The following is a 24,723-nucleotide window of genomic DNA, read 5'->3' as shown; positions in this document are numbered from 1 at the left end:
GCCATACTGTTTTCCATAATGGTTGAACTAGTTTACAATCCCACCAACAGTGTAAAAGTGTTCCTATTTCTCCACATCCTCTCCAGCACCTGTTGTTTCCTGACTTTTCTTCCTTTGCTTATTTTCCCTTTCTCTGTGTTTCTTGTCTCTAGCCAGTAATTCTTTTTCATTGAAATTCTAGCAATCCAGTCAGTAAGCTCCATTTCTTTTTTTATCCACTATCTCAGGTTGCCTGAGGAAGAGCCAGGAGGTAGTTAGCCAGCCGGAACCCTCCTTTGGGGAAGGTAAGGAAGACGGGAGCAAAGGATGGAGTTGGAGGTTCTGTGGATACCCATGGATGGTGGTTGCTTTTTTCCCCACTAAAGAGAAATTTACGTTTTAACCTATGTGTGGGAGCCAAAGAAATATCGAGAGCAAGTGAAAAAAAAAATGACACCAGTGATCAACAGAATAAAGCTAGAATGAGATTGAAGTTAGAAGCTTGGGAGAGCAGGTTACAGTAGAACAGGACATATTGTGCTCATGCTTAGCCTTTTCTCCCCTTTTCCTTCCCCATGGCCTTCTGGCATTTTTTCCCCTTAGTGTGATTTCAAATGCATTCTCAGAAGCAACATTAATGGGGATAAAGATGATTTGCTATTGATCATATAAGGAAGGATTCAGATGGCAAATACATACATAAAATAGAATATAGAGCAGCCACTAGTTTAGTACTGTCAAAGTGGAGTTAAAAAGCTTTAGAGGTCCTAGGGTTTTCTGTGCCATAAAAATCTCACATCAAATCAAATCAAATAATATGTATTTAGGCTGCCTTCAAACCCAAGGAAGCTGGAGTTTTTATTTTTATTTTTCTCAAACAATATTTAATCAAATAAGTACTCAATAACTTTTGCTTTCCAGTTTTCAGACCACAGCCCTGTTATGGTCTGGTTATTTTCATAATGGGAGCCAATCCTACAGGATGACACCAGTGCTCGGAGAAAACTATACATATATCCATATTGTCTCCAAGCCAGATTGATCCATATCGAGCTTCAAGAAGAAAATTTCTAATCAGTTGTCAAATTCCAGTACTCCAGCATACTTTTATATTCATGACCCTGGGGCATTTTGAAGTACTAAATAGCATATAATGACTTTTTAAATTACAACTCCTACAGATTAACTTTAAGACATTTTTGAGAAGTTTGCTGCATTTGTGTGTCTGTGTGTTTATATGAGAGGGAGAGAGATTATTAGAGCTACCCTTGTGTGTATAGGAATTAGGACTGAAATAATATTTTGGCTATTGATATTTGGAAATCTAAGATTAGAGACCAAACAAAATGCAGTTTAATCTTCTGTGAAGAAATAGGATTGCAGAAACTTTTTAAATATGTGTTTTATAACAATGGCTCTACAGATAAGTGTCTTGAATCTATTTTGTGGAATATTTGCTGTCTCAACTACAGTGTCATGAAATACTGCATTACATTGGACAGTTATATCTATACATTGAAATTCCTTAAAAACACATCAAAGTTTTATATAATAACTCTACCATAACACAAAAATGATACAATTTTTAATTTTAGAGGCAAATAAATGCTTTTATTTTTTATTTTGGAAATAAGAGAAAATAAAACATTGATTAGTAGCAATTACTAAGTAGAAGAGATATGCAAATGTCAATGTCTAAAATTTATTTTCTCTTTAAACTTTGAAATACCTGTATTTTCTTCTCACATGTGACTCCAGAGTATTCAGTGCGGCAGGAACACACATTGGGAAATATGCATCTGCCCCCATAAAGACATTTTGGGTTGCAAATTGCTGCAATACACAAATTTTTAGAATGACCATCTTTTGACATGAAATGCTTGTGACATATTCTATCCTAGTGGTCTGAGGCTATATGGTGATTGGACACTAATGCAGTCATAAGAATCTATTAATGAACCATCAATGAATGGATCTGTTCTATGCACTCCCATCTTTCAGAGTACATGTACACATCAAAAACAAAGCACCCAAAACTCAAACAACACTTTTGGAATTCTATAAAGATATTATTAAAAGAAACAAAAATTTCATTGACTACATTTAAAAATATTTGAAATATATCTTTTTTTCTAGAGGAGCTCAAGGCATTAACAGAAGATAGCATCTATCATTTGTTTTTTAACATTAAGCAAAAATTTAAAAGAGACAATCCAGTACCGGGTAGTGTATGAAGAATTTGACAATTTTTATACTATCATTGGAAATTTAACGTGAAATAACTCGACTGAAAATTTCTGAAAGATACTCATACTGTCTATATCATACATTTCTTCCTTGAAGTCTTTCCCAAGGCAATTAAAAATACCTACATCTATCTCAATTATCTCAATATCTCAATCTAGTTATCATCTACCTGTAGAAAGAAAATACTTATAATACTTAATAATAACTTGTAAATAACTAAAATGTTAAACATAAGGGGGGAGGTAAAAGGAATTTTTGTAGTATTTAAATTATGGAGCTTAATATATTGCTTTAAATTTTGTTTTTAAACGACATAAGTTCTTTCAAGTAATATTGAGTGAAAATGAGCATACCATAAAATTATATATACTAGTTATTTTTATAGGAGAAATACTGCTTCAATATCACATACTTGAAGCTTACACATTCAAGAATAATATGTCCTTTAAGATAAATGCAACATTGACAGGGTATCTTTTCATCAGGGCTGCTGTATACAATTGGGCAGGTTGTATAATCCATGAGGGCTCCACAGCTAAGAAAACAGCATTCACATGATAGATATCATAGATTTGAATTTTTATTACAACAATTTTCCAACAGATGGTAGTAACATATTTTGTTTAAGAAATATTAATATATTAAGACAGTTTCTCAATAGTTCGAAATAAAGAATTTGAAGTAGGATGACTTTTAAATTCACATAAAAATGCTGCAGGATGCAGAAACAGGGTGCACAGCTTCAGGCTGTGCTCAGACAATCTCAATCTGCAACCACTGAAGCATATTTCCTCATTAATGTGCTTTTAACATCTTCTCATCCGTCTCTCTTATGGTCCATATAAAGCTTACTCCAGAACAAGCAGCCCAAGTCAAGGTTGCTAACTCTTTTTTTCTAGCATTTTATCACATCTAAATTCCAATTTGGATTATCAATATTTGAGCACACATTTTTTTTTTTGTAAATACCAGCACTTGATAGTACTTTGATATATTTTTCTAGGATAAGAAATGCATAAATTACAATAGCAATTACTAATAAAATAGGGTCTAAGAGTCACAAAAATTACATGCAAAATTTCTGGTGCATGGAAACAAGGGTGTGGTTCATAAGACATTGAAATGGAGGGTACGTTATTTCTAGTAAAAAGGCATATCATAATAAAACTGTGTAATTTCAGTTTACAATACACTTGGCCATCAATTTTTAAATTATATAATTATTAACCATTTGGAAATATTTTGAGGAATTTCAAGTTTTTCCCATTAAGTTAATAATAGGTAATATTTTAACATGTTATTGCAAGTTTCCACAAAATATTTCAAAATTGCATAAAATTTGATCTTCCTCTATGTCTTAAGATTTCACCTATGTAGAAATTCATGGCTAATATTGGATGGAAATATACTAAAACTCTAAAAAAGAAACCGAAAGTAATTCTGGATGGTGAAATTAAGAGTGATTTTTAAAAAAATTATTATTTATTAATTTATTTATTTTTGAGACAGAGTCTCTCTCTGTCGCCCAGGCTGGAGTACAGTGGTGCAATCTCAGCTCACTGCCAGCTCTGCCTCCTGGGTTTAGGCCATTCTCCTGCCTCAGCCTCCCGAGTAGCTGGGACTACAGGCGCTCGCCACCATGCCTGGCTAATTTTTTGTATTTTTAGTAGAGACGGGGTTTCACCATGTTAGCCAGGATGGTCTCAATCTCCTGACCTCGTGATCTGCCTGCCTCGGCCTCCCAAAGTGTTGGGATTACAGGCGTGAGCCACCGCGCCTGGCCTAGAGTGATTAATTTTTAATACATTTCAATATTTTCTAAGGTATCCATGATAAATATGTATTTATCTTATAATATGAAATAGTATTTAAACTTCTATATATCAACGCCTTCTTTGACCCACCTGGGAAAACTTTATTGGTAACGCATAGACCACAATTTGAAATTATCTCTGTCACACAAACTATTAATATGTTATACTACACTTTCTTCTTTTAAACGGATATAAAATTTAGTAAGTTTTTGTTTTATTTCAAAAATCATTTTTTAAAAAGGATCAGCATGTTGGAGTTTTTGTCCCCCTATGGATTTGTCCTATAGCTATACTTTAATTATTATAACAGATTCCAATTCAGAACATATAGTAGGAAAAGCATCCTGTGGGCTTACGTATTTGACACTGCACTCCTTCCCAGGAGGAAGGACAATGGCATATGCTGGGAGCAATGCATTCACCACCGTTTCTACATTTCTGCAAGCAGATAGCTGCCAATCGAAATATAAACAAGTTAAAATTTTAAATTACTAGTCAAATCCTATCCATAACCCATGAAACTTTTCATTAGAGGAAACAAAAAGAAATAGTTACAGGTAAGTGATTAAAGAATTTTTTCCCTAATATTTTATCAAGAACACTTTTGAATGTCACTACATATTCTTGGAAAATGTGACCTTAACAATTGCAAAATGTTGCACTGTTTGAATGTGTCGTGATTTAACTTTTCTCCAATTGCTGGACATCTATGTTGCTTCTCATTTTTTCACTTTGATCAAAACACTCTAGTAGTGGCTAATTTAAAATAATTTATAGAAAGGAAAAAAATGAAACATTTGAATAAAGACGGCCACCCTCAGGAGCTAACCAGTCTGAGTGGCACTGTTACCTCCTCTTGGAAAACTCAGAACTGGATGGTTTGAGGTGGGGCCAATAAGTCAGTAATTTTTAAAAACCTTTCCCTGACCCCGACTTCAAGACTTATTTATCTTGTTATTTATCTTGGCAAGTGCAGTAGAAAAACTGAAAAATACAATATATCCTCTTCTGCTAACCTGAAAGAATGAGTTCAGAAGAGTAAAAACTCTTTCTGTTTCAAAAACGTATCTCCTAAAGTAAGGAATAAATATGCAAAAATTTTAAAAAGACCAAGCAAGCAAACGTGAAAAAAAAAATGCTCTTTGTTTTAAATTCTGTTTTACATTCCCATGAAAGACGAAAGTTTCAGCGTTTTAAGAATATTCCTCTTACGTGTGTTGCATCGTTTCCCACTCCAACCAGAAGGACAAGAGCAAGTGTTCGGTCCCACACATTTTCCTCCATTCATGCACATAGGATCACAGATGCCTTAAGGTAAAAGCATGAAAAGTCAGCCCTTAAATTCAATAGTTTTGTCTTTGCTTTACCTGTAGTTGACAGATATATTTAGTGATGTCTTACTTTTTTGGCATCTCCTACCAGTGTATCCTTCACGACAGATGCACACATTATTTCTCATGCAGTGGCCACCATTCTTACAGGGAGGGTGACAGAAAGCTAAAAGAACACATGGCAGCAATCTGTGAATATTACGTATTCAATTATTACATATGATACATTGCATCATGTGCTTTTCATCAATGTGGCCATAAGGCAGAGAAATGTGCTAATAAAATAAAAGATCACTCATTAAACCTGTCCTTTCTAAATCATGAAATGCAATGCTTATATCTATAAGCTGCTAGTGGGTTAGCACAATTTGAAATATATTGGTTAAGTGTTCATAACAAATTGAGTCTTTCATATTACAATGAATATATTATAAACTTTAACTTATGTTTCACTATACAATAAAGCATGGAATGGTCTAGACAAAACCCAGAAAATAAGTCAAAACTTAGCTCAAAATAAGAATGTGCCTGTTCTTGTGGAAAATAGACAAATCTCAACACTTTTCCACACACTTAGAAAGCATTTTTAAACTAACTTTTCAGTACTTACTGAGATTATGAAGGCAGAGCTTTATATGTGACTTATTCCTGCGAATGCTTGCTAAAAATCTTTTTAACAATAAATCCTTCACTTTATTCAGAATATTTGTTAGATAATTTTGAATATATCTTACTGGTAGCTCCTATGTGTTTAATTCTGTTTTATGAAATGCAGAGGTTAATATGTATTAATTTTATGAGCGGGTTATGATTACTTCATGTTTCTTCCAGGCATGAAAATTAAATGCAGGCATTTCTTTTAAGTAATACACAGGAAAACCTGTCTAGAAAATTTAAAATTTAATTTCTTCCTAAATAATAAGTAAATAAATGTTAGTTTGTATTTTAAAAATGAATTTCAAATTAACTGGTATTAATAAGACTAGTGTGGACTGACTCCCAGTTTGAATTAATAGTTGCTTTCTTTATTTCCAAAAACTGTAAGAAAAATTCTACTGTTTTCAAATAGATTTTTGAATGGAAATAATATAGATCTTCATAGTAACAATATAACTGCAAGTTTTTAGCAAACAGTTTCCAGTATTTTAGGTTGAACTTTTTTTGGCTCATGTTTGAGTCTACTGTTATTTCTCTGACATTTTATTGATACTTTTTATTGGTAGAGAAATGTTCTTACATTTTCCACTCCCTATCCTTCATACAATTTAAGATTATTATTTATTAGAAAACGTATATTCTTTCTACTATGAAAACTCCATAGGAAATGCCTGTGGTTAGGAATTTAAAAGTTAAAAAAGCTCCACAAATTGTTTATGATGGGTAATCTTGCTGTAATTAATTATCCACAAAAACTTGAGTGTAGAAATAAATTATTTATGCAAAAAAGTATATATAATTAAAATAATACATACAAAGGGCATACAATTTAAGCCTGGCCATGTCTACCCATTATCCCACATTAGGAAAAGGAGGTTTATGAGAAAATCCACCTTCCACATTTATTTATGAGATCTATAGGCCTCATTCTGTCACCAAACCCTGAAGTGGGCTAAGTAATTGGATTCACTCTCCATGTGAAATCCAAAAGGTGAAGCAAATTGGAAGGTATATTTAAACATCTCTCCGGCCATATATCCTAAGCCTTGCTTACTAGTTTAGTAGTTTAACTGTTTTGTGATGTTTCTAGCTCAATTTCTATCTTCCTTTTTTAAAATTCTATAGTGCACACAGTATATGTTTTTCATATGACTTTATATTCCACCTAATTTTATTCGATCACTTTCAATGTGTGTGCCATCTTCCCTTCCCACCATTTAGGCTCACAAGAAGATGAGATCTAATAAGAATTACATGTCATAGCAACTGTCTAGATCATACTTGAAAGCCAGGAAGTCTGAGCCATGGAGCCTTTAAGTAAATTTCCATACCAGCAAGAAAGTCGTGGAGGCAAGCTAATTGTAAAACCTACTCTCTTCACACAATGATAATCTGTTTTCTGGCCCTTAAATCATGGAATATGTTCAACAGATAATTTTTAATTCAGTTTAATAATTGAGAGATTTCTTCTTTTATCCACTTATACAACTGGCATATACATTTTAGACAAATTTTCTTACTATATCTTACATCTACTTCAAGTAGCATGAAAGATGTAAAGTTTTCATTTCCTTCCTTACATTCTCCATTCAAAACTACATATACAACTCTTTAGCATGGATTTAGCCATAGTCTTCTAGTTTTCAAGATTTCCCTTAACTTAGTCTTCACTTATTTCTGTTTCTCCAACTGCTTCTTCAAAAGAATATGAATTACAGGAACTCATTTGCTACGCCCGTATATCCTGTGTTAGCATGATGGCTTCTTTTCTGCTTTATTTCCATCCTAAGAATCCTAGCCAACATCCAAAATAAAATAAATAGAATTGCAAATCAAAGTGCATTGTGGCAAGGAACATCTGAATTTTAGGAATTAAATTATGGAAATACTCTGACATGTTCTATAGTAAAAATCTACTCTACATTTTTTATAAACTCGAAAATATGAAGATGCAGAAAATACACATTACATATTATTGGTTGACATTAATTCATACCCTCAAAACATCCCCATTATTCTGAAAATAACCTGTAACATTAACTATATGAGGGAAAGTGTTAAAATAATAAGTCGTGAAAGAGAAAAACAATGCATTTTTATGTCTCTGTATCTTCTTGCATAGTGCTGTGCGTAGGTGATTCTTCATAAATGTTTAATGAAACTAAGGTGAAAAGAGATTATGGGATAATAGTGGACAGTAGATTGACTATAAATCAAACATTTTTGCTGTATCACAGAAATGACACAATTTCATTATAATAGACTACAACAGGACTTTGCTTATTTGTTTCACACCTTGGTACTACAAAACTGCACAGAGAGGTGCCAAGGTATGAGCTTCAATATTTTGAGTAAATGTAACCATTTTATATAATAACTTTGATATAGTTTTGTAAGCTAGTAATTTGGTGGGCATACTTGAAACATTACAAGAATTCTGGGGGAAAATTGCATCTTTCCCTTTGAAACTTGTCTCATGTTTACTCAGAGCTCTGTTGATGTCTAACTTTCCATTTGCCCTTTTTACATACAAAGAAAGATTAATTACCATTCTGACACTGTTCACCAAAGAATCCATTTGGACAGAGGCAAGTGTTTGGCTTATTACACGAACCACCATTGAGGCAAACAGGGTCACACAAAGCTAATAAACAGCAGGAGGAAAAGAGACCATAAAAGTTTTATTATTTAAAAAATGAAAGCTGCACAGAAGTACAAAATGGTGCATAATGAAATATTTTATTTTTACTGCAAGTAAAACCCATAATGTATAATTAATTAGACTTTGCCAAACATAAGAGGAATGAAATTACTGGATAATCGCTTTGAAAGTATGTTCATTAAGTTTACAAATAACACTAAGCTTAGAAAAGCTAGAAAGGGAGCTGGAATTTAAAGTGGCGGTGTTTGTCCAAGATGACAGTGCTCCTGCTCTATCAAGAATGTAGAGGCTATCATTAGAATTCAGAATGCCATCAGTAAGCTAGAAGAAATGATTGCAAGTTAAGAGAAGACAATTCAACAGTGTTAACAGGATGGTTTGTAATCTGCTCAAATACATGTAGCCATGCACACCTCTTTATCGCCTTCCCAATTAAAATGGGGACACAGCACTCAAGTCCTAGCACACTCAAAAACATTCTTTGTTTTTGTTTCTTTATTTTTGTTTTGCTCTGAAAGACATCCCCAGTTTTATTTTTCACCCTAGATCCTACCCATTCACCAACATCTACTATAAATACTATTTTCTTCCTCACTCCACTTGCTAAAATTAATTTCTTCCTTCTCTGCTTCTAAGGAACTGTGTTTCAATAACATTACTTATCATAACTCAACTTGTATCATAGTTTTTTTCATAATTGTATCCCATGTCTCTGTCACTAACAGTATGTGACTTGAAATCAGGGCAAAAACCAAATGGATCCTTGTTTCCATTTGCATCATGCTTCACAGATAATTGGCCAGGTATAAACATTGAATTACACTTTCATTGAGAAAAAGTCATTAGATTATAATGAATTAGATCAAACATAGGTAATTGCAAACATTGCTGCCAAAGAAACAAGCTTAGGCTGGGCACAGTGGCTCACGCCTGTAATCCCAGTACTTTGGGAGGCTGAGGTGGGCGGATCACAAGGTCAGGAGTTCGAGACCAGCCTGACCAACATGGTGAAACCCCATCTCTACTAAAATTATGAAAATTAGCTGGGCATGGTGGCACACTCCTGTAATACCAGCCACTCGGGAGGTTGAGGCAGGAGAACAGTTTGAACCTGGGAGGCAGAGGTTACAGTGAGCCAAGATCATGCCACTGCACTCCAGCCTGGGTGACAGAGCAAGACTCTGTCTCAAAAAAAAAAAAAAAAAAAAAACAAGTCTGATACTGTGATAAATAAATAGAATAACATGAAGGGTATGCACTTAATTCAGAATTGCTTAGATATTTAATGAAATAAGGTGTTTGTATTGTGATGAAAAACTTAAAAGAGACCTAGAAGGTTCAACACATTTCTCTTCACCACAAGGTAGGTGAATGAGGGAAATATAAAAGTAAAAACAGTATTGGTTGGATAAGATAACAGTAAAGCTGTAAGACACCATATGGTTCAACACAAAAACAAAGGGAATGAAGATGAAAGAGTTTTAAAAATCTGTCTGAAATAACAACTTCATTCCTGTCTTGTCAGGTCAGTTTTACGTTTCTTAGGTGCACGTCTTCAGGACACTGGCATATTATAACTTTTAATTGATATGTTCATTGAAAATATTTCCCATTTTACCTGTACTACAGGTGGGTCCATACCAGCCAGGTTTGCACTGGCAAATATCTGGTGTAAGACACTGGCCTCCATTTTCACAGTGCCTGTTACAAACCACTGAGATCATAGAATAAAAAAAAAAAAAGAAAGATTAGGCTTGGAGTAGTCATATTGTTGGTTTTTATCTAGCTAGCTCATAACTGCCAATCACATCTGCTAATTAATAAGATCACAGAGAAAGGTAAAATATAATTTATATTTGGGTTTAAAATGCTTTCTGATTCTCACTTTCAGTTATTTTATTTTATTTCATTTTTGGTTAATAGAGATGGAAAAAATAGAAAACCATTGAGCCAAGTGGTAAACAAGACTTGACTATTTGGGAAAAGTATTAGTTATTGATTAAAGCAGTCATAGACATAAATTTAAAAAGAAATTTACATGCAATTTAACAAATTTGAATTCCTGTTTTCTCAAAGAAAGGTCATGAAGAGCATCAGAGTGACGTTACTTCCCAAAACAAACTTCTTTATCTTAGTAATGGCCACTGTGGTTGATGCCAGTGCTATGCAGGACGGTAACTGTTGTCATCAATCATCAATGTGTGTTCTTTACTTAGAGTTTGGGTTCATTTCATGTAGCATTAAGGCCACCAACTATTCAAAGAAGCAGTTTCACTATATCAGACAGCAGGAGAGTTTTGCTTACTTGTTTCACACCTTGGTCCTACAAAACCATAAGGACAAGTGCAGAGATTCCCAGCCACGCATGTGCCACCATGTTGACAAGGTGGGTTACAATGTTCTGCAGAAACAGATTATGTTATTAAGTCAGTTCTTAATTTTTAAAAAGTCAGTTTATATTTATAAAGCACTGTCACAATAAAATCTTGTTGTAATAGCAATTTATAATACATTAAGTTCTCTTTTACTACAAAATTTAGGTCTGTGGGACCGGCCATATTAATTCACACTGCAAACACTTACAAATCAGCAGCATGCTTTGATTAATAAAACTTTTTGTTAACTGGAAGGAAATACAGGACCTTAGCCCTCTTCTGAAAAGTGAGATTTGAACTTACGTATTCCTGCCTTACAAATAGAGCTTTCCTATAGTTCTATAGTTATTTTCATAAGCTATTTATATTGACTGTTTCTGTTATTTCACCCTAAATTTACTTTAATTTGTTAATTTGTAGTTTGCCTTGCCATAAAAACATTTAACATGGCTCTCAGCTTCTTCATAATTATATGCACCATCTACCAAACTATCTTTTCACATATTATTTTAAAATAAACAACTTATTTCTTTAAAGTATCATCCACTTTAGGAACGCTATTTCATACATTTTCCACTTAAGATTTAAACCAAAGCAATGCAATTATATGACTATAGATGCATTTTTAAAAATTCACATTTTAGATTTCTTCTTACTACTTTATATTTTCTAGTTATTTGGCATTTAACACTTTCTTTGAACCATATTTGGTAGGTCATTCAATAGCTATCTTTTGCTTGAAGCTAAAATATTTGTAGATATATAGTACCTTATAACTAAACCTCAAATCATTTCAGAGGATAATTTTACTAATCACAAATAATCTATTGCTCCTTCAATCTCTGATTTAAGAAATTTAATTCTTTAGAATCTTTGAATAAATTATGTTTAATAAGTATTTTTAAATGTAGAGTCCTATACCAGCTTTGATAAGAATATTTTAGTATATACACAATAAAACTGAATTGTCTTGTAAAACAATTTTTAAAGAAAATTATGCTATATTTTAGGCTTATATTTGATTTTTAATTTGAATTATCACCTTCATCACAGGTTGCTCCACGATGTCCTGGAAGACACTGACAAATGTTAGGCTTAATACATTTTCCATGATTTTTGCAATCAGGGTCACAAAGAGCTGTATAAAATAAAGCCCAGGTTTTAGACATATCAATTACCAAATAAAATGTATCATGCAAACTAATGAATGATGTTACCTACCAGTTTGGCAGTTGGAACCAATGTAACCAGGTTTACATTTGCAGACGTTTGGGGCAACACACTCCCTACTTTTTCCACATGGATATCTACAAATGGCTAAAAAAAAAATCAAAGAAAAAAAGGTTGATTACTAAAACAGAACATACATATTGCCACAGACTTAGTTATAATAGAAGCAAAAGTCTCTGAAATTTGAATAGTTAACTAATAGCCCCTCTAGATAATACTGAGAACACAAGAACACAAGAACACAAGAACTCTCTTGCTTAAGTTTAGTCTCAAACAAGCCAAAACACAAAGCAAAACAATAACACAAGACAGCTTTTATGTTGTCAAAGCCAAAAAGTTGATTTTCATCAGAGAAAGCGATGTTAATAATTGTGAGAAGATAGAAATAATGCCTTTAAAATTAAAGTGATATATGACTTGCTGTAATCTCAAAAGAGCTGGAAAGATTACAGAGAAACCTACTTCATGCAAATAAGCAAATATACCAGAATTAGAATTTGAAGTGCTAAACGCCCACTGTGAGCTGAAAAGAACACAGACCACAGTGTTAATCAGATCTATATTGACATCTTTTATCTGCTTAGCTGGTTAATGCTAGGAAATTCAGTGGGCACTCCAAAGCTCTGTTTCCTCATCTGTGTAATGGGAAAAATACTGCCCAATATGTGGGTTCATGTGGATTACATGACACAGTTGATACAAAATGTTTCCACAGACCCTGGAACACAGAAAGTACTCCAATATATTTGTAATACATATTATATAGTTGTAATACTCTATAATATTAACATGATTTTAATAAATAACTCAGAAAACCCACCTTTGTTCTTTCAAAATGTGGTAAGAATACAGTATAAATGATTAATAAATAAAATAAATGGAAACAAATGAACAAAGCGGAATAAATAGAAATTAGTAAATAGAAAAGCATATTTTTGTAATAACTTAAACTTGAATTAGATACTTTTCTTTGTATCTTCTGAAGAGTTTCATACTACCTCTGCAATTGACACCGTCTCCATAATACCCAAAGGGGCAGCGTCCACATTTGAAGTGACCATCTGAGCTTGGCACACAGGAAACACCAACAAAACAAGGCGAGTCAGCACAAGGTGATATTTTGTTTGATCCAAACTTTTCTGGCAAAATAGTGATTGCTTTTGTAATAGACGACACAAACTCATCTTCATACTGTGTGTAATCTTGGGAAGACCTGCTAATTTGAGAATTATACCCTCCCATCTCTGTTTGGATGTTGTTCTGGATATCATCCTTTGCTTTGCCATGGGTGCTGTTTGGGTTCATGCTTAAAGAGCTGCTTTTCTTCATAGAAACTTCCAACTCACCCAGACTGAGATTTGTACTGAGACTACGATCCACATGCTCAAAATCTGATATCTGATGGGAAATGGCCTTTACTGAATTATCCATTTGGGCTGTAATTAATTTTAGTGATGAGCGGGAGATGTTATTAGTCATGCTCAATAACTTTTTGACAGTAGCGGGAGTGGGAGTAAATCTTGTACCAATTAGTGAATATTCTGTTGATGGTGGCTGAAAATTTATACCTACACAACCAAAAAATAAAAAAATGTGAGTCAATAGCATTTATAAATAGTCTTCGCTAAATGAAATATTTTACATTAATTCATTCATTCCTTCATTTAGTATCTACACTGTTGAACACTGTAGTAGGAGCTGTGTACTAATAAGAAATCATGACACTGTTTCTGCCTTCAAGGAGCTTATAATCTTTTGGGATACACAAAATAACCCAGAATGTTAAATAGTATAAAAGTCAAAGTACGATAATTTATTTTATTAAGATTTTGAAATGGCTAACAAACACCTGTTGATCACCTCATACACATGAGCCTCACAACAAAGGAAAGCACAGCCCCTATCCCTGAGCAATTTAGAATATTGTAAAGGATACAGACATGTGAGCCATTCACTATGAAACAATCATTGAGAACTACTACAAGAGTGACAAAAATAAAATGAAACCTACAGAAACACAGAGGAGTAAGTAATTTTGCCTGTAAATAAGACGGAGCTAAATGTATAAGTAAAAATTGGAAAATTACATAAATGCTATTATATATGAGAGGCAAGGAACCATGGTTCTAATAATGTTCCCAATGTGATAAAATGAGATTTTATGCCCCTATCTTTCTTGATTGCTCAACTAGAAATTAAAATATTTTTACATGTCTTTTTTTGGGGGGGAGGCTGTGTCATTGTTTATTTCTCCCTGCCAAAATACTTCATTTCCTTATAACACATTTTTACTTATTTGGTATCGAAAAATCTAATGAGTTTTAGAGTAAGGACACATTTTAAGCAGTGATTAGGTATGTTTTTCTAGTTATACTTTCTACTGCAAATTTAGGGTTTAATTTTGCACTGTTTTCATGCAAAGCAATTCTCAAAGGTATTAAAATATAAAAACAGAGAAAGCCAAGCCGAATCAAATCAAAACCAGAAAAAGATAGAAGAAAATGAACCAAAAAACAACAAAAATAATCCTTAACATAGTTGGCAACAAGTGAAATAAAATATTTTTTTAAAATGTGAGGACTTCCTGAAACATAAAAAGTATGTGGGTTCAGACTAACAGAAACAAGAGTGCACCAAATATAGCCCCCAAAATAAATAAGGGCAATAAGGTAAGCACAACTAAGTGTCAAAAAAAAAAAAAAAAATACAGAAAAGGTCCTGGACTAGCACTCCCCAGAAGACCTGCTTTAGATGATCTGGGCCAAGTCAGTGTCCCCTTCCCTCAGCCTCTGTACACAGAAGAGACTCCTTCCAGAACCAAATTGCTTTACGTGAACCTTCTCCTTAGGTGAGTTTTTATTATCTGTTTATTGTGAGAATTGGACAAAGAAGCAGAGAAGAATTGAAACTGCAGATTGCAAAAATTACCATTGAAGAAAGTAAGAAAAGAGCATATGTTAGCCAATGCCTGTTAGTAAACTACATTTTTTTTTTTTTGAAATGTAATGATTTGATGTTCCTATGAAGGTATATATCAGAGATAGAAAAAAAAATTACAGAATACAAGAATCATGAGAAGATATTGGCCTTACAGATATTAAAACATAGTATAAAGCCACACTAATCAAAACAAAGTATTATTGGTATAGAAAAAGACTATTAGAAAATAACATAATAGAAAACTCAGAAATATATCTCAACATATAAGGGATTTTAAATAAAAATATGATATTTAAATTCAATGTGGCTTATTTTATATATGGTACTACATAATTGTTATTCACCTGGAAGAAAAAAAGTATTGGACCTCTACTTCATATCATAAAGTAACAAGTTTCAAAGGAATTAAAAACTAAATGTAAAATATAAAATAATAAATGCTCTAAAAGATAATTTAAGAGTTCATATTTATAACTTAAACTTTGAGAGATCCTTAATATATTTGTGACATTATATAAAAAATTTAAATGAAATACCAGCAAATCAAAAGCAGCAGTACATTTATGGAAAAACATATCAGGATTAGACTTGTATCTATTTAAAAAGCTATAAATAAAATATTTAAAAATATATTTACTTGATTACATAAAATTTAATGCTTTCATAAAAAACAGAACACAGATAAAGGCAAACCGCAGAGATAAACACAATAATTTCAAGTACAGATTATGTATGGGATCTGAATATACAAGGTGGCCAGAATATATAAAGTAACCCTACAAATCAATAAAAAAGGAGAGCAAAAGGATAGCAATTAGCAGAAAGACAAATCTAAATGATTATTTGAAAAAATTAATCCCAATTAAATAGATAACGTTTGGCAACTTCTGTCTAGGAAAAATCAAAAACCGTAACAGTGGAAAAATATAACTAAACAACTTTGGAGATGAGGAAAGTGAAAAAGCTACATATAAGAAGACAATTTTAATTATACAAGAATATTACATGTAATTGTATACAAGAATTTGAAATCTAAATGTGACAAATGATTTTCTGGCAAAATACAAATGATTAAATTGACTAAAGAGGAGGTACAAACATTGATGGAAATAGGAAAACAATCTAAACTTACTACCCAAAATGATGCGAGGACAGATAATCTAATGAAAAAATTTTACCAAATAGTTAAGGGAACAGTGTTTTCAAAACTGCTGCAATGTACAAAAAAAGATGAAAAGTTTTATAAACACTTTATTAAAGTGGCATAATCATATAGTCAATATATTTGTGACATTATATAAAAAATTCAAACAAAATATTAGCAAATCAAAAGTAGCAGTACATTTATGGGAAAATATATCAGGATTAGACTTGTATCTATTAACATAATTATATGATATAATTGCATAAAGACAATATGGAAAATATATAATGATGTTGAAATATAATACGTATTAATTATTGGTTTTAAATATTGTGGGAAAATTAGTCTAAGGAAACTTTGTTAACTGCAATTATAGCAAGTAATAAATGATGCTGAAAAAACATTTGATAACATTTAAAACCCACTCCTGATTTAAAACTAGGAATTCTGGAAAAGCAACTAATAAAAGGAAAATTCATTAACTGGATAAAGGGTATCAAGCAGAAACTACAGTGATATCATAGTCAATAGTGAAACCAGAGAAGAATTCCCATACCATTAACAAAGCCCTCCCTTCCCTACAAGCTTTGTACTAGAGGTACACTACACTGCAATAAGAGTGTAAGTTTGAGACCTGGTCTCTTCAGTTAGATTGCTCAGGCTCAACTCTTTTCTGTAGTTTAAAACTCCATAATCTGAACACATTACTTAACCCTTCTATGTTTCTGTTTAGTCATCTGTAAAATAGAAGTAATAACAGTTACTGTAAATAGCTATTATGAGGATTTAATGAGGTAAGATACAAAAAATGTCTGCCTAGTGCTGGCACATTATAAGTATAAATTAAATCTCACTATTGAGACTAGAAAGTAAATAAGAATAGCAGACAAAACTCCCTATTTGCAAAAAACAATTATTGTCTGTCAATAAAATCAAGAAAGAGAATCCACTATAAACCATCAGAGTATTCAGTAACATGACAACACAGGAATAATATGAAAATCAAGACACATTTCCTAGGTTCCAGGAATCAAAAATATCTTGAGAGATAATCCATTCACAATAACATTTGATAATACAGAATGCAAAGGTGTAAAGAAAGTCAATGTGAAATGTACAAGAACTTTATGAAGACAATCACAGAATGATTGAACCAAATAAGGGCTATTAAGAAAGCACTATGACACAGGTAAGGCCTTGTGAAACAGTGAACTTCTTATCACTTTTAGGGTTTGAGCAGATACTGGATGACCAATTTCCAGGGATTTATAAAATATAAGTTTGAAATAGTCACTTTCAACCATTAGCTTCTCCGAAATCACTTTAAACGATGCTTTGTCCATTAGAGGACATAAATGCATTTTTTTTCTAAAATATAACCCAGATGATTGAATAGATTAGGAAGAGAAGGAATAAATTTTAAACCGCATTATATAACCTTTAGGTGATCTTTCTAAAAATAAAAATACCTGAGGAATAAATATGTTGGTCTTTTAGAAAACAAACAAGAGGAATTACTTGTCATTAGATTTTAACTATGACCATTACTTACTAAGGGCATTTCTGTTTGTTGGCTTAACATGCCTCTTTCTCCCTTGGGCATCTTTATCATCCTCTTCCTTATTTATACTTTTATCAGATCTTGTGAGAACCACAGTGTGTGTAGTAAATTTATTTAAAAACTGTGTTTCAACTGTAAATGAGAACAAGAAAAACAGATGAGACTTAAACTATTATACAACCAAAGCACCACAAATAAGAACATACAATACGAATGCCACTTGGATGGAAATCTGCAAATTAGATTAAATAAGTAGCTTAAATGTCATCTCTTCTGCCCACTTTTCTGGTATGTACTGAATTGTGTCCCCCCAAAATTCATATGTTAAATCCCTACTCCTAAATGTGAATGTGTTTGGAGACAGAGTCTTTAAGGGGGTAAAAGATTAAATGAGATCATAAGAGTGGCACCCTAATCCTGGTGTCCTTACAAAAAGAGGAAAAGATACCACACATGCAGGAAAGACCTGGTAAGAACGTAGCCAGTCTGCAAACCAGAGATATCTCACCACAAATCAACCCTACTCGCACCTTAATCTTGAACTTTCAACATTCAGAAATGTGAGAAATAAATTTCTGTTGTTTAAGTCCCCCAGTCTGTTATGGCAGCCCAAGCTAATGGACTTTCCTTCAGTTGCATTCACCCACCCAATTAATTTTGCCTGTTTGGGTTCGCCGACAGAACTTTGTCCTTCACGCTATTGATTCTTATGTGCCCCACTAGTTAGCAATAACCTCAAGAATCACTGTGCTTTATTCATGTTGATATTCATTGACTCTGGTGCCTATCATAAAACTAAGAAAACACAACCAACAACCAAAAATCCTTTTGTATTAATAAGCCCCTTCCTACAATACACAAATGATGCTGACAATGTTAAGAAACATATTTAGTCACTCATGTGTGAAGGGATTTGGTTCAACTTGTTTTTCTCTTAAATGCCACTGAATGAAGTTTTTATTGAAGAAATGGGCCTGTCTGGGAAAGAATACTGCTAGATCACTTATTAGAGTGGAAGGTGTGAATATTAGGGATGGGATATTCAGGAGTAAATGTGAGAAGCAGAAGTAGAGAATTCCCCTTACCATCCTATACTGTGTTGCTCATATCTGTGGGGCTAGGCAGGCTCAGCTCAATTTGAAGCACAAGATGCTGCTGCTTCCTTAGTACATAATGTCATCAAAGAGGGTCCCATTCACTTAATTAAACCCAAGGTGTGGATCTTCAACACTGTCTTCTGTAACTTAGTTTTTTCTCTTTTAATCTTTTAAAATGTCGATGCTCACCAATTTTTTTTTGTCCACTTTCCTCTAAATCTAAGGGTTTTCCCTGAACAATTCTATGACATAGCTGATGATTCTAAGAATTACATTTTTAAGTTAATCCTCCTTTCTGAGCTCACACGGATATTCCATAGTAAAAGTTTCTGTGCATCCAAACGGAATTCATTATAATTCCCCTCCAAAACAACTTGTTCTTCCAATACATTGCTTGCGTGTCTTAGTCAGCTTGAGCTGCCATAAGAAAATACCACAGACTGGGAGGCTTAAACAACAGAAATTATCTTGCCATTCTGGAGGTTCAATGATCCAAGATCAAAGTGATCAGACTGGCTGGTTGAGTTTTTGGTGAAGGCTCTCTTCCTGGCTTGAAGACGGCTGCTTTCTTGATCTGTCCATATATCACAAGCTCTCTGGTGTCTCTTCACATAAGGATACTAATTCTATGGGATCAGGGCTCCACCCTTATAACTGCATTTAACCTTAATTACTTCCTTTCTCCAAATATAGCCACACCTGGAGTTAGGGCTTCAACACATAAATTTTGGGGGGACGCAGTTTCATCCATAGCAATGTAAATGCAAATTGTACACACCCATTCACTAAAATCAAACACTTAAAACTTAATGAATCTCTTTCTCTCATCATACTAATCCCAGTCACTGACCAAGTACAATCAACTTGCTTCTTTAGTATCCCTTTCATCATTACCTCATCTTAGGTTAGTATATCTTCATCTTTTTCCTATATATTTGAAACATTTTCTTAACTCTTCCCACCTTCAGATTTACACAGTTCCTTACCCACAAGTGGTCCATCCTACACACTACTTCTTAAACTATCTCACATGGTAAACTGTATCGTGTTTCTCTCCTACTTCAAAATTTTAAGGGAGTCTCCATGATTTTTAGGTGGTCTTGCTACTGCTTACCTCTCTAGCTCTAACTCTTGTAGCAGCCCCCCTTTCTTCCTATATTCCAGGCACACTGAACTATTCACAATGGTTGCCCAGAGTGCTGTGATGTTACCTGCTTCTGTCCCTTTGTTCCTGCTGTTGCTTTTGCCTGGAATGCCTTTCTCTCTCTTGATCTATCAGATTCAGTTCTCATGTGTCTAGTATAGTCTAGTCACTTCCTTTTTTAAAAGTTTTTCACCGTTTCTCCAGGTAGATAAGATTCCCTTTGTAGTATTCCTACTAGCCCTTTTGTGATTTCTATCAAAAGACACAGAACACTTTATTGTACTGTGTAATTACTAGTCATATTCCCTGCTGTTACACTTTACTTATTAAGTCAGAGGACATGTCTTACATATTTTTGCATCCTTTGTATCTAGTTCAATGCATGACACTTAATTCATTTACACTGAATAAATACATGAGTCAAAAACAGAAACTATGCTATTAAAAAATAATTAAATGCAGCAAAAAAAAAATCTCATAGCAGAAAATAAGAACTTTTACCATGGCATATTTTTCCATCCCCATAAAATCCTTTTGGACATGAACCACAATGATAGGAACCAAAGGTATTCAGGCATTCTACTCCCTGAAAGCAAGGCTTGGAGTCACACTCATCAACATCCTCCTGGCAATTTTTGCCTGTACAAAATATAGGTCAAGAGCTCAAATTATTTAATTTGAAAAACGTTGTATGTCCAATTGGCTTATTATATAACTTCTACTTTTCATATCTGTCCTTCTAACCCTAAAAGGGCTGCTATGCATTATGAGGATAGAAGTATGCTATTTTTGAAACTTACTGTATACTCAAATATAAAGTCACTAATTATATTCAATTTAATATTAAACCAGACCTTTCAAGTACATACAACTTTGTTTTGTAAATAAGATGAGTTAAGATTTCCATTAATATTTGAGGCAAAAAGTTTCATATTACAGCAATAATTTGAATTTTGTTTAAAAAGTCAGTAATTTTTAAAAGTTATTTAGGATGGTTGTTCAACTTAAGGCCAAATTGTTTAGTCTAGTTACGAAAATTGTTTATGTTAGGAAAGTCAGTCTGTCCTTAGTCAAAGTTTTTGAGTTGATGTGGTACTCTGAAATGCTTAACAACTCATCTGAATGAATAAATTCAGTCATATATGGATGGTAGCACTTATTATACTAAAATTTATGAGGCAATCAACATTTGAATTCTTTCAAATATAGTCTACAGTGGAGTAGAAAAGAGACCAATATTCATAGTTCCAAATGATAAAATTTTTGTTTTAAAATGCTGAAGAGGTGGGGCGTGGCAGCTCACACCTGTAATCCCAGCACTTTGGGAGGCTGAGACGGGCAGATCACGAGGTCAGGAGATCGAGACCATCCACGCCTACATGGTGTAATCCCATCTTTACTAAAAATACAAAAAAAATTAGTCAGGCATGGTGGCAGGTGCCTGTAATCCCAGCTGCTCGGGAGGCTGAGGCAGGAGAATGGCGTGAACCCAGGAAGCAGAACTTGCAGTGAGTTGAGACCATGCCATTGCACTCCAGCCTGGGTGACAGAGCGAGACTCCGCCTCAAAAAAAAAAAAAAAAGTGCTGAAGAAAATTAGAAGACACATAAATATTCTGCTCGTTCTACTGTATTGTTAAAATAGGTGTCTTCAAGAAAAATATCAGCTCATTAACTATATATTTACTTACTTAATATTTACATCTATTAAACGTAAAGAAAGTATTCATATGAGTTTTTAAGAAGCCATGGGAAATTAAAGGTTGGCAGTCATATATTTCTGTAATCACACATTTTAGGACAATTAATGAGTTAGTAAATATGCTAACATTTCATTGGATTTCAACTTTTTACCATGATATTTCTAAGTCAATGAATTATCAGTAAAATCTCTCTTAAGTGGTAACTTTTGTATTTTCTCTGGCATAACTCCTTTATTTTTCCGTATTATATCTTAATAGTAATACATTTTAATATACTTCTCACTACCAAATATAGGTAGGAATGTTTAGAAACCTGCAAAACAGGTTCCTACATTGCTATAACAGTTATAAAAATTAGCAAAATTGTAATAGTGTATGGAATTTACAATTTACAAGAACAAGAGATATGGATAGTAATTATATTTGTAATAACTTTTATTAAAATTGTAAAGATGTGTACTAAAAACTTTAGGACCACACATTTGCTTGAGTGATCTGTAGATGTGTGTTTCAATGAGTTTTTCTTTCTAATTTGTTATGAGGAGCAAAATCTTACCTTTGAGCTCAGGTGGACAATCACAGGAATAATTGTGAAAACCACTAATACAGCTGCCAAGACCACAAGGGTTGGATTGGCACCCACTAGTGTTGACTTCGCAAAGGCTACCATGGAAGCCAGGCAAGCAGACACACAGGTACACACCACTCCCTGGAGGAAAGTTCCTATCAGACACACACGATCCACCATTCAAGCAATCACAAGACTTCACAGTCACCTACAAAAGAAAAAAAAAGGAAATGTCTTATTTTTCAATAAAATTATCTTCCGTTTATGCCACAGAAATCATGACAGGCATGTGTGTTTATGTACAAGTATGACCAAATCACTTATATTTGATACACACACACACACACAAATGTAATATAAAATTATATTAAAAATAGTTTAATAAGGCAATTATGCCCACTCCCAGTTGCAAAACCACAATATAATACTAAGGATAACTTGTCTTAAAAAAAAGAGTTACAAGATGATCAATTTCTGTCATGCAAGTAGAACAACGTAAAAAAAAAAAATCATTAAAGTGGACTGCAGTTAATCACCTGGGTTATTCACAAATGATCTCCTGAATTACTGGGTTAATATGGCATAGAACGCAGCTGCTCTTCACAATATTACTTCAGTGTAAAAGTGTGTTCCAAGTTTCAAACGAGCAATGGACACATAAAGGGTTTGTAAGTATTAAGTGCTCATGACTGACATAATCAAAAGAAAAGCCAATAAAGAAAGGAATTATAGTTGCCAGTTAGTTATCTCAAGTCGTATTTATAATCTTGATTTCTAATTCAACATCTCAGGCCCTTTCACTTGATGGAAGAGGGTATAATTATCAATCTTAGATTAATCACACATCTTTCATGAAGGTGGAGTTTCTCCTTGTTACAGGGAAGTGCAAAATAAAACAGTAAAGAAATTATTAATTTATATCTGTGCTTCTGGGCTTGAGACTCTCTAAGGTTTTAAATTCTTACAAAGAATAGTCAAAAGTTTTGGCAGTTTAATTTTCCATACAATGTTTAATAACTTTGTTGCGCTTTATAACTAGGAATATGGCTTATATTTTAAATTCAAATAAAGTTGTTAAAATTGCAAAAGAATCCAGTGACACTTATGTAATTATAAAGATTACCTCAATTGTGACTCTAGTTTCAGCATCGCAGTCATCATTAAGGCGTAGAGTAAATTGTTGGGGAGTTAGTAACTCTGTTTTCCACATAAAAAGCCCTGCAGAGGAAACACTTGCTCCTTCAGGACCAGAGTCCAACGTAAAGTGGATGTCAGAACCTTCCGGATCGAAGGCCACGAACTGATACTCAAAGTTTTCACCATAAAATGTCTGTAATTTGTCTTGCAATACTTGAATTACCGGGGGCTGGTTGTCTGTAATAGAGGAAACACTTAACTTTATACCCGTGAGAAAAAGGAATGAAGTGTACTTCTGAGAGCTCCCACAGAGATACGAATTTTGATAAAGACTGAACTCTGTTAAAAGGTCTATTAGCTGTTTTCATTTTTTTTTTAACATTCTGAGTAAGTTCAATTCCATTCTTAGACATCTGAAAGTAATTGACAGGTGCAAGACCTCAGGCATTATCATGAAAGTATGAAAGCACTTTGGATATAGCACAGAATATATAAATACACATGCACTGTCCACACTGGATGCTGCGCCTCTTCTGTCTTAACTTACTTCTTGGTGTTGACTGCCTCACTACTCTCTCTCTCTCTCTGGCTGCGGATCTTTTGCACTCTGTTTCTTTCAGCCTCACTTTCTCCCTCTACTCCCTTTCTCTATTCCTCCCTCACTGTCCATGACTGCTCCGTTTCTTTGGCTCCTCTGAACGTTTCTCGCTGTACTTGCCTCCCCAACTATAATACATGGAAGCCATTAGTCATACTCATCTTCTGCTCCTCGGATATTCTTCCAGTGACTGAGTGCACACACTAAAACAGAAGCTATTTCAGGATGGGCATGGTGGCTCACACCTGTAATCCCAGCACTCTGGGAGGCCAAGGCGGGTGGATCACCTGAAATCAGGAGTTCCAGACCAGCCTGACCAACATGGTGAAACCTTACCTCTACTAAAAATAAAAATTAGCAGGCATGGTGGTGGGTACCTGTAATCCCAGCCACTCCAGAGGTTGAGGCAGAATAATTGCTTGAACCTGGGACGTGGAGGTTGCAGTGAGCTGAGATTGTGCCACTGTGCTCCAGCCTGGGAGACAGAATGAGATTCTGTCTCAAAAAAAAAAAAAAAAAAAAAAAAAAAAAAAAAAA

The 24,723-nt window shown here is 33.7% G+C and overlaps 1 protein-coding gene across 4 annotated transcripts in view; it reads right to left on the bottom strand.

The window, feature by feature from the left end:
- VWDE (von Willebrand factor D and EGF domains) overlaps positions 1-24,723 on the bottom strand; it is an 82,569-nt gene that overhangs the window by 1,362 nt on the left and 56,484 nt on the right. For 3 of the 4 annotated variants that reach the window (XM_025379903.1, XM_025379905.1, XM_025379906.1), the window contains 12 exons: positions 23,575-23,825; positions 22,440-22,659; positions 17,932-18,072; positions 12,287-12,382; positions 12,108-12,203; positions 10,996-11,091; positions 10,309-10,404; positions 8,577-8,672; positions 5,442-5,537; positions 5,253-5,348; positions 4,397-4,492; positions 1,709-1,812 (listed from right to left, as the gene is read on the bottom strand). In XM_025379903.1, the coding sequence (XP_025235688.1) occupies positions 1,709-1,812; positions 4,397-4,492; positions 5,253-5,348; positions 5,442-5,537; positions 8,577-8,672; positions 10,309-10,404; positions 10,996-11,091; positions 12,108-12,203; positions 12,287-12,382; positions 17,932-18,072; positions 22,440-22,659; positions 23,575-23,825 (1,484 nt within the window). Of the gene's footprint in view, positions 1-1,708; positions 1,813-4,396; positions 4,493-5,252; positions 5,349-5,441; positions 5,538-8,576; positions 8,673-10,308; positions 10,405-10,995; positions 11,092-12,107; positions 12,204-12,286; positions 12,383-17,931; positions 18,073-20,151; positions 20,821-22,439; positions 22,660-23,574; positions 23,826-24,723 lie in introns of all 4 variants that reach the window. The other variant, XR_003118614.1, reaches the window with a different exon arrangement.

This window comes from Theropithecus gelada, chromosome 3, assembly GCF_003255815.1.
Source record: "Theropithecus gelada isolate Dixy chromosome 3, Tgel_1.0, whole genome shotgun sequence".
In the NCBI taxonomy this organism is placed as follows: Eukaryota; Metazoa; Chordata; class Mammalia; order Primates; family Cercopithecidae; genus Theropithecus; species Theropithecus gelada.
This window is presented reverse-complemented; position numbering and strand designations above follow the sequence as displayed.